The sequence below is a fragment of the Mustela nigripes genome, chromosome 10, assembly GCF_022355385.1.
Source record: "Mustela nigripes isolate SB6536 chromosome 10, MUSNIG.SB6536, whole genome shotgun sequence".
Lineage (NCBI taxonomy): Eukaryota > Metazoa > Chordata > Mammalia > Carnivora > Mustelidae > Mustela > Mustela nigripes.
In genome coordinates, this window is record NC_081566.1 from 19,404,871 (window position 1) to 19,415,784 (window position 10,914).

At 50.4% G+C, this 10,914-nt stretch overlaps 1 protein-coding gene across 1 annotated transcript in view; it reads right to left on the reverse strand.

Moving 5' to 3' along the window:
* NCF2 (neutrophil cytosolic factor 2) overlaps positions 1–10,171 on the reverse strand; it is a 30,835-nt gene extending 20,664 nt beyond the window's left edge. The window contains exons 1-3 of the mRNA XM_059412754.1: positions 9,821–10,171; positions 8,037–8,119; positions 817–925 (exon numbers count right to left, since the gene is read on the reverse strand). Coding sequence (XP_059268737.1) covers positions 817–925; positions 8,037–8,119; positions 9,821–9,994 — 366 coding nt within the window. The 5' untranslated portion in view covers positions 9,995–10,171. The remainder of the gene's footprint in view (positions 1–816; positions 926–8,036; positions 8,120–9,820) is intronic.
* Positions 10,172–10,914: the final 743 nt, after the last annotated feature.

Consider the following 10,914-nt stretch of genomic DNA (forward strand, 5'->3'; position numbering starts at 1 on the left):
GCAACCCTGGGAACGCTTGGCTTTCTCCTGCCTGAGAAACTAAAGCAAGGGGATTTTTTTTTTTTTTATCAGCGATTCTTCTAAATAAAGATCTATGATATTTGCAGGCCTTTTCGTTTTTCAAGCTAGTGGTGTATATTTGGAATTTAGGAGGGGGGTTGGGGGGGTTGGTTGGAAAAAGCATGCGAGCCTGTGAAGTCAGAGCTGGTCATGTCTCTCCCTTTTGGTAATAGAGAAAGTCAGTTATCCTTCTATGGAAACCTTCCCTAAATGTGTACTTTGATTTGTTCTGTGAGCTGGGGAGGACAGATTTGTGCCAAATTATCCTTGCTATTTCTCTGGGGATCAACCAAGCACACAAAGCCAGAGCCATGAATAGCAAAGAGCATGGTCTGGAACTCAGGAGCTCAGGAGGGTTATGGCATGGATAGTGAACCCATGATTTTGGATGTGTTGGTATAATGCTGAGCAAATAGCTTGTCAGCTGGAATTATGCAAATTGTAATGCAAATTGTTATGAATACTTTCATAGGCCAGCACAGGCGGTCCCCATCCCTTCAGAGAACCCAGCAAGCTCCTTTCCAAAGGGTACTTTGAGCCTTATGTCAATATATTGCATGCCCTCAGTAACTGGAGACTCCGGGGTGAGCCTGTAGTTATTGATCTGAGCCTTTTCTTAAGGGGAACTCTGAGTCCTGAGGCCCAGAAGCCTTCTCCAAGCTCCCAGAGGTTTCAGCAGATCGCTGGGCATCCAAACTGTCTGCTGTTCCCTCAGCCTTTGTGTGCTCCTGCCCGGATTGGGCCCTTCCTCCTTACCTCACAGGCAAACAGCTTGAACTGGAGCCCCAGGATCTTGTAGTCTATCAGCTGGTTCCCTCGAAGCTGAGTCAAGGCCTCTTTAAGGTCTTTAATAGCTGCGTCATATCTGCAGGACAGAGGGAGATGAGACCACGGCCCAGGGCAGAGAGGAGCAAATGCAGGTAGAACACGCACTGGCTTCCCTTCCCCGGCCTGTCTCACTGGGGCAAGAAGACTTTCCAATCCCTTTTGTTCTGCTTTAGCTCTTTGCCAAGGCTGAGCCCCAGTATTCCACATTACTTCGTGTGAGTGGCATCCCGGGACAGTGTGCATCCCAGCACCCCTGGGGATCCCCCCAGATTCAGGCCATCATGGGTACTTTCTTCTCTGTTCACAGGATCCAACTCCTACCTTTCTGACTTCACTTCCCAGCAGAGCCCTCATCCTCTCCCAGCAGCGCCAGCACCTGCCAGCCCCAAGGCCCCATGCAGCGATCTGGAGCCCTGCTCACTCCTCATAACACCCCCAACCCCTGCTCCATCCCCCCGACCCCACCCCTCAACGCCAGGCCAGGCTAGCGCCTGGCTCAGAGACTCTCCAGAGCCAACGACATTGCTCTCCTTCCCAGAGCCTTCTCCTCCCAATTCTTTTGAGTCCAACTCAGCTTTTGGTTTCATGGCTTTCTTAGCCTCCTCCCTCTCCACACACTTTGGAAAACAGAAGAAAGAAACCACCAGTTAAGCCAGATGGCGTTTCCAACCCTACTCTTGGCACTGGCCATTTGCTTTGTTGGATTGCCATTGTGCTGGCTGGCTCAAGGTGTACAGGGCTGCTGTCACTGGCTTTGTGACAGACAGTGGGGCTGACCACATCAGTAATGCCCACCGGGATATGGGCAGGACCTGGACTAGGTCTCTCAGGCCTGCCCTTAACTTCTGCAGAGTCCCTGGGAAGAGGGAGCTGCAATCAGGCTGCAGTGGGTAGGAGACGTGAAAATCAAGCTGCCCCCACCTCCTCAACTCACTGGCCCTGCAGGAACAAAGGTCGCTGCCCAGTCATGGTTCCACCTGGGCAACGGAAACAAAGGTGCCTGAAATTCGGACACGGGCTGGTGATGCGTGCCTGCACCTTGGGACGGGCGCTGAGAGAAGGGGACCAGATCCACCAACTCTGCTCTTATCCGGGAGACCCTGGCAGAGCACATTCCTGGTCTCAGGTTCCATGTCAGTAACATGAGTGTATCCCGTAAAAGGAGTGTATTGCATTTGAGGAGCCTGTAATAGGAGGCCGTTGCTAGTATGTGGTCCCAGATCCAAAACGCCTTGGACCTGAGTCCTAGCTTTGCCACATACAATCTGGTGACAGAGAGGAAGTTACTGAATTTGTCTGAGTCTGTTTCCTCCTCTTTATAGTTAGAGAGTAAATGGTCACATGTGCCTCCCAGGGCTGTAGGAACAATGATGAAGCACCCAGGAGCTCAGGACCTGGGCAGTTTGTCCCCAGGGGCCTGGCAGCCATAGACTTTGTTTGTTTGTTTTTTAAGATTTAATTAATTAATTAATTTGACAGGGAGATCACAAGTAGGCAGAGAGGCAGGCAGAGAGAGGAAGAGAGAGAGGAGGAAGCAGGCTCCCCACCAAGCAGAGAGCCCAATGCAGGGCTTGATCGAAGGACCCTGGGATCATGACCTGAGCCAAAGGCAGAGGCTTTAATCCACTGAGCCACCCAGGCACCCCATGTAGACTCTATTATTAGCCTTGAGCAACTCTGGGAATGCTTAGCACACACAGTAATTTACTTTTATTATTATTATTATTATTATTAGTTATTATTGTTATTAGCATAGCTCTAAAATTCTGGCAATGACATTCATATGCCAATCATCTATTACATGCATAACACTCTACAGTGAATTAGGTGTTATCTGGAGATAAACTCCACGGTCTCAGCCGGTGGAAGCATGATCTCAACGGGCCGACCCAACCATCCTAAGGAACGTGTGCCCAGGGCAGCTGGGGCAGAAACTACCTATGCTGTCACCGTTGCTTCGGGGTCACTCACACTGCACCTGTGGCTTTAGCAGTAGTGAAAGAAGACAGGCGGGATCTGAAGGAGAGTGGCTTTCTCTAACACAGCCTTGTTGTTTAGGTAGATGACTGTCAAACGTGCTAAGAGCCTGCAGGACACTCCTTAAGGAGCAAGAAAGGTCATTGACCTGTTCTTACAGACACTGCCAAGAAGGGGGAGAGACTAGGCATCCCTGTTGCTCCTTTCTAAGCTGGGAGATTGGGTGACTGGTTCGTCGGGCGGATGCAGTTTCCACTGGGTTCCACAGCCTGCCTGGGAGGCAGCTGAAGGACCTCGGAACACACTTGGAGTGCGGTCAGCATTCACCCTGTCATGTGACCTGCCCCTGGGCCAGCTGGCTGAGCAGGAGAACTGCAGCTATGAAGTTACATTGACTACCTGGAAACGAGTGAGCCCAACAAAGTCCTCAGAATTCTCCCTCTCATCAGGTTCTAAAGAACTGCACCCCCAGGGGAGGTGGTAGAGAAAGTGCTGGGGAATTATTCAGAGTGCTCACTTTGTGTTGAGAAACGGGGGTGGAGGCCCCCTGCTAAATGTCGGATTTAAAGCATCGCCCTGACCGCCTGCCACCCCCCCTCGTTGACCTGGAGCTGCACGGGCTTTGACACTCAGCTCTGCTCCCCATTGTACAGGCTCTGCATAAGCTCAGTGTGAGACTCCCAAGTCTCATTCAGCCAGCCCCCACCACCCTCCAGCCATTCGGAGCCTACAGTGTTCCCAAGGAGGCCAGGATGCTGGCATCCTCCTGTCAGGTTCTGCGGGGCATGGGTGGGAGTACTTTCCTCCCACGCTGTCCCTACCAACGACACTCCCCCACCCCAGCCCTGCTCTGGACCCAGAGCTCCCATTCCTCCAGGTAGGGGTTCACCAACACACCACCAACCTCTAGGGGCTTTCCATAGCTCTGAGCCCAAGAGGGTATATACTCCCCATCTTGGCAGTCCTCTCTGTTGAGGTTTCTCAGTAACCACCGCCGTTCCTGACTGTTCCCATCCCACAAAGTCCCCTGCAGTCCAGAATCCTGCCCCTCACGCACCTGTGTCCAGGACACTGGAGAGTTCTAGCGAGCTGGAGGACGTCAAAATGTCAGAGCCCTCCAAGGCGGAGCTTGGGCTCAGACCCTTTCCCACTGCAAAGACACCATGGAGAAGCTCTGCTGTGTTGCCTCCGTGGGCTGGCTCCGTCTACAGGGTTTGCTGTTCCTAACCTGGCCCTGAGATTCCTAAGGCCCAGAATTGGAACCGCCACCATGTAGAGCTCCTTTCCCCTTTCAAAGGGCAAGGTTGGGTCAGACAGGTGAGGGTCGGTCATAGTCGGCACCCAGGCCCCACCTGCTTCTCAGAAATGCACCCAAATTTTGTCCTGTGGAACTTCATAATGACGGGAGGGCCGCACAGCAACACGAGAAGGGCGGGGACTGGAGTGGGAGCTGAGAGGAAAAGCGCACATCCCATCGTCACCCTAAACAACCCCCATTGTAATCTAGAGGGATCCCTAGCCCCCTCATTAAGAAGTAATCTTCCTATGTGCCTAGGGCACTTATTTCAAAATTCTCTCTCATAGCACTTGCCCCTTTCCACCTTGCATGATAGCTCCTAGCGTTTGTGACCTGTTTCCGCTTTTAATTTGAAGGTTCCTTAAACTGAAAGTTCCTTTAAGGAAACCTCTTTAAGCAACCTTTCGCTTCCTTTTGTTTAATTAATTCAATAAGTATTTATTATTGGATTAGACACAGAAATATGAGTGAATAAGATTTCATCTCTCAAGAAAGAGAGTCGTCAAGGAGACAAATATACAAGCCAACCCCTGTCACCGAGTGGAAAGATACTATTTTTTTGTTTTGTTTTGTTTTCTGGACAGGTACTATTTTAGAAGGCGCAGAAGAGAGTGGTAGCCACGCCAGGGCAAACTGGTGGAGGACAAGTGGGAGCATAGGCAGCTGCTGGACCACGTAGGAGCAGCCCAGGGAACTTCATCCTGTAGGACTGGGATCCACTGGAAGTTATTAAGCGGATCACATTTATTTTTTTAAAGATTTTTTTTTTTTAATTTGACAGAGACATAGAGAGTCCAAGTAGACAGTGAGGCAGGCAGAAGGACAGGGAAAGGCTCCCTGCTTGGAGAGGGAGCCTTTCGTCCAAGCTCCCTCTCCAAGCAGGGAGCCCGACTCGGGGCTCGATCCTAGGTCATGGGATCATGACCTGAACTGAAAGTAGCCACTCAACCAACTGAGCCACCAGGTGCCCCACATTTGTTATTTTTGGTGTTTTTGTTGTTGTTGTTGTTGTTTTAAAAGAGGATCGCTCTGGAATAAGACTAGGGGTTGGAAAAGCAGTTTGGAAGTAATTTCAGTTGTCCTGGTGAAAATGAGGGTCTAAACCAGGGTGGTGCTGGTGGAGAAAAATGGGTGTATTGAAGAACTTGAGAGGTCAACTTGACAAAGTTTGGAGAAGAGACAGGTTGATCCCAGGGAGAGATTTAGCAGCTGATTGACTACAGGTGAGGGTCAATGCTATGGGAGAGGGTGAGATCCCTTAGGGTTCACGTATGGATTTTTAGGGGACACTGAACCCCCTGATATTGTACATAGAAGGATGTGTGTGCTCTTCTGGAAAGACAGGCCATACATTTTGCCATTAAACAACCACCTCTGGGGTGCCTGGGTGGCTCAACTGGTGAAGTGTCCAACTCCTCTCTCTCTCTCTCTTTTTTTTAAAAGATTTATTTATTTATTTATTTGACAGAGAGAGAGAGAGATCACAAGTAGGCAGAGAGGCAGGCAGAGAGAGAGGGGGAAGCAGGCTCTCTGCTGAGCAGAGAGCCCGATGTGGGGCTCCATCCTGGGACCCTGAGATCATGACCTGAGCTGATGACAGAGGCCTAACCCACTGACCCACCCAGGTGCCCTCCCCCCGCGACTCTTCTCTTGATTTTGGCTCAGGGCATGATCCTAGGGTCCTGGGATCAAGCCCTGAGTCGAGCTCTGCACTGAGTGGGGCGTCTGCTTGCGATCCTCTCTCCCTTTGCCCTCCCCTGTGCTCTTGCACGTGTACTCACTCTCTCTCTCTCTCTGAAATAAATAAGTATGAAAAAAAAACCCAACCACTGCTGTTGGGATAAAAGGGGAAAGGGTCAAGAGCAGAGCCTGGGAGGTGGGGACACCAATGGGAACAGATGAGCAAAAGAAAAGCAGGCAGTTCAGAGTCCAGTATAGTGCCTCGTTTACATTGTTTCCTCAGTAGACCGTTGCTGAATTGAAGATGAACCTCAGTAGATTTTTCTCTCAGATTTAACTATTATCAACCACAGACGAACTGAATCCTCGGTCTCATTCCTAGATCTAAGATCTGTCTGCTTCGCTTAAAATCTGAACCTTGCAGGTTCTGGGGCTCGTGGACATTTTTGTGTAAAAATTTCTTGTGGGAGCCTTCCCTCTTTGTCAGTTCTCTCCCCTCAGTACAGGCTGTTAGAGCTAATTAAAGGATGGCTTTAGAGTTTGTCTTTTGAGATTTAAGATCAGCTGGAGGGTTGGTGCTCTGGCCTCCCTGGGAATTCCATCCATCTGGAGAATATAAGGATGAGGAAGGGGAACGAGGAAGAATCATGCTAAGAAGGGAGACAGAGGAAGGACGCCACCAAAAGGCAAATGCTTGTACATAGCTTCCCTCGGTCCCCAGCTTTCTCTCCCTAGATAGCCTCTGTGTCTGTGGGTTTCCTCTGGGAAGGGAAGTCTTCCCACTGCCCTTCCCCCTTCAGGTGGTCGCATCTACATCTTGCAAGTCCTCTGAGCTTCTTGTGGTTGCCCCTGGCAACAGCTGAGCACAGCAGTTTTCCAGACTGTTTCTGACTAGACCCTGAGATCCAAGCCTTTCAAGATTGCCCCGGACGAGAGTCCCATCGCTCCTCAATCCCCAGATGTTCTTTGCCATCTCCCCTCCATCCCATCAAGCCCCACCTCACCTGCTGCTCCTGCGCTCTCGCTCTCTCTCTCTCTCACGCGCGCGCGCACACACACACACACACACACCATGCCACCCACATCACGCCACCCACACCATGCCCCCACCACCATTTTCACTGTTCGAAAGTTCTTCCTTAGGCTGAGCCAAATTCTCCTTCCCTAGAACTTGTGCCCACTAACGAAACAATTCCTACAAAGGGAAGTTTGCCATCCCCTAACACATTTTAAGTGAATGCTTAGAATATTTTTCCTTTGTTATTTGTATGTCTCTTTTGGGGGTATCCTGGGGGCAAGTAGTGGGAATTGAGATCAACTTTCATTTTCTAATTCTTTGGTTTTTTATTAATAATTCCATGTTGACTGTATAGTCAACATGGAATTACATGACAGAAAATACAGACAGGCTAGACGAAGGACAATTGAAATCCCTATAATGTCACCACCCAGAAAGAACTGCTGGCAATGTTTTGGCCTATGGCCTTCCAGACCATTCTGTCAAACAGAAATGGGATACATGTTACACATACTGTTTTGGGGGGAAAAAAAAAAGTACATACTCTTTTGAAATCTGTGTTTTAAATTTAACATCTGCTATGAATTTTTTCCCATATTAATATAAATGCCACTTATTTATCTGTATTAGTATATCCTTATATATAGAATGTTAATAGGTTACATTCTCATTCTGGTAGCTACATGGTATTTCACTGAATGGATTAAACCAGCCTTTTGAAAACACATCCTGTAGGAATGAAGGAAGGTCTCAATGTGGTTTCACGCAAATCCTCACTGTGTGACAGCTCACTGCCTCCTAGTAGAAGACCATCATGGGTGTTCCCGTGATGGCCAAAATACTACCAACCAGTGCTGCCCAAGCTATGACCCATCAGGGATGCCAGGGAGGGGTCACACCAGCTGGAGGGAAGGCCTGTGGTGGTTACGTGAGGTCCCTGTACGCTGTGAGTTTGCTGATTGCTAACTGGACGGCAGGCATGCACTCCCTCCCTCCTTCCCTGGGGAAGGCTTCTGCCTCACGCTGACCTATTGCATAACCTGTCCAGAGACGGTCAGTCACACTTCCCAACAGAAGCTGGAAGGATACTTCACAAACACAAAGTCTAGCAGTGCCAAAACCATGTCCTGGCTTCTCTGAAAACTTCCCCAGCTTGCGCAACACTGGACCACTTACTTCTCCATGTGGTAATAGAGCATCCCTCTTTGGAAGTACGCCACTGCCAAGTGTTTGTCTCGGTTAATGCTTTTGGTGAAGGCCTGTGGAGAGAAGAAGGGTCCAGACCTGATCCAGGAGCTAGGCAGTGAGGAAGGAGAGATGAGCCCAGAGGGAGAGGCAAAAAAGGGTATGAGAACGGTCGATGTCTTGAAGGTAACAAGAAACTTAGAGGTCAGGTGTTTCTATAAGATGGAGATGTTAATCTTTGCCTTTTGAGATTATTGACCGGATTAAAATAATAAAAGTAATGAAATAGGAGAACAATTAAACTGTTATATACAGTATTATGTTGATTAAGTAAATAAATATCATGCAATTAAAATAATAACCAGAATGCATTATAAAATGCTGGGATAGGGCCTGACCCAGGGAATCAAAGAAAGGTACAGCGACTGAGCACCAGTAGCAGAAATATGTGAGGACAGATCTCGTGCGGGGGAGGGGGATCTGGCAGGGGGCAAGCAGGCAGGTGATGGCATAGCTGTGTCCAGACACATGGACATGCTTGGCCCAACTCTCTCCCCAACCGTGTGCACTCTGCCTCCAGCAGCCCCTGGAATCTGGGGTGCTATTCGCTCAGCTTCTGTGGGAAGTTGGGGAGTACAGGCCTCTTCCCACCAGATGTGAGACCCTTGCCTGCTTCCGTCTGCCCACCCTGGGGTCTGATGTGGACTGTGTGCTTGGATTGTATTCCAAGTGGCTGCTCTCTTCTGTCTTTGCTCACTGGCTGGTCATGGCCATGGCCAGGATGGTTGTGGGAGGAACTGAGTCTCTAAAGACGCTGGGGAGTCAGTCACCTGTCCACACCCCCTTGCAAAGACTGGCAGTCAAGGGGGGGAGAATAAGCTAACATTTACACAATGGTGTGAAGTTACACAGCATCTACTAGTAGTTGGTGCCTCACTTCATCCTCAAAATGTCTGCCCCTCTCAGGAAGTCTTCATGACTTGCCAGAACCCCAAGTCCAGAAATAGGCAGAGGTGGGATTCGATCCTAGATCTTCTGCTCCCACACTCCAAACCCTCTCCAGCTTTCCCTGACCCACCCAAACAGTGATCACTGAGAGGGCTCAACCCCACAATGGGGAATATGACAGAGAAAAAACAGTTGAGGAGACACCCCACAGCGTGCCCTCTGCAGACATCATTAATCAACATGGTATGATTCGTGCCAGCCTCTCCTTTAAAAAGTGCCCCTTATAACTGATGAGAATTGTCACGTGACAGGACACCTATTTTTCTTAAGCGTCTCCCCTTGCTCTCTAGGGCAGGCAAAGCTCACACATATGAAATTCCTGGAAAGCCCAAAGAGGAGTTTTCTAATAGGTGTGCAGCAGCAAGATGAGGATCCAGGAGCCAGCACGAGTTCGTAGAAGAAAGCATAACTAGGGGAGTCTTCATAAAGGTGTGAAAGAACAATTCCAGAATGATTTGAAGTGAATAGATGGAGAAGAAAGGAGCGCACAACCCACAGCCCACGGTTCCCAGCCAGTCAGTGCCCAGCAGAACCACTTGGGGGGAAGGAGAAAAAAAGAAAGAAAGGAAAAGAAAAGAAAAAAAATACACAGGAGCTGGTCAGGCTGCTCCCCAAGCCCATTTAATCAGGATCCCCTGGGGATGGGGCTTGGTCAGCTTTTGTTCTTTGAAAGCTCCCGAGAGGTTTCTGAGGTGCAGCCTGGGAGGAGAACCACTAATGACAAAGGCACGAAGGAGGAGGCTCCCTGGAGAGGTGCCTCCACTCACCTTCTCCGCCTCAGGCATGTTTTCCAGGATGGTGTGCACGCACCCGATGTTGAAGCAAATCCTGGAGTGAGGGTCCTGGACGGCAGTGAAGGCATCCAGGGCTCCCTTCCAGTCTTTCTTGTCGGCTGCCAGTACCCCTTCATTCCAGAGGCTGATGGCCTCGGCCAGGGACATGGTCAGGCACAAGCCTGGGGCCCGGGAGGCTGCCAGGACCCAGAGAGAGGGTGAGCAGGGGTCTCCCGCTCCAGGGTGGCACTTGCCAGGCGCAGCACTCCGAATGGGGTCCAACAACGTCTCAGTGTTGCAAAGGCTCAGGAAATGTCCCCACCTTTCGGCAACTGACGCACAACCCTACCATGAGAGAGAAAAGGAAAGAGCTAGAGAGGGCGGGCAGCCCGGGGGGTGGGGTGGAGTGTGGGGGAGAGGAAGTACATCAGATACTGCCTGCCACGGGTCACTTCCCCAAAATGCTTCTGCTCTGTCACCCAGCAGCCCTCTGCCTTCCACTGCCGCTTTGGGGCGGCTTTCGGTCAGGTCTCTGGCCCCAGGCTCAGGGCAACCTCGGCAGGTGGAAGCGCCTTCCTGGGCCTCCCCTTCCACACCTTCCTTAAATGAGGGCGTTGGAGGAGAGGCTGGTTCTTTTCAGTCCTGGATGAATTCCTTGCTCCCGTTCTCATTACCTCATTGACTATCTGGATAGAGGTGGTTTTTGTTTTGTTTTTTAATCTGCAGCTAAAATTGATAAGGGGGAAAACTGTAGTCTAAGGTGGCCGACCAAACCAGCGAGGGAATTGCAGTCCCTGTCTCAAAGCCCTTCCCGGCTCTTCCCTACCCTGTTTCCCGTGTGCACCAGAAGTACCATACGGAAGTAGAAGGGTATAAATTCCCCTCCCTGCTAGTGCTCGGGGCTAGCACCTTTGGAGAACGGTTTCTTCTGAGCCCGCCGGTATTAAATAAACCTCCCATCCTCCCAGGTCTCCGAGACAGCTTGGCTCTTCGGTCAGGACCCAGTGCACGTTCCCTAACACGTGGTTCCCAGCCCGGGAAACCCAACCACGCCGGCCCACTGTTGCCACCCGTTTGCGGCATCGGCG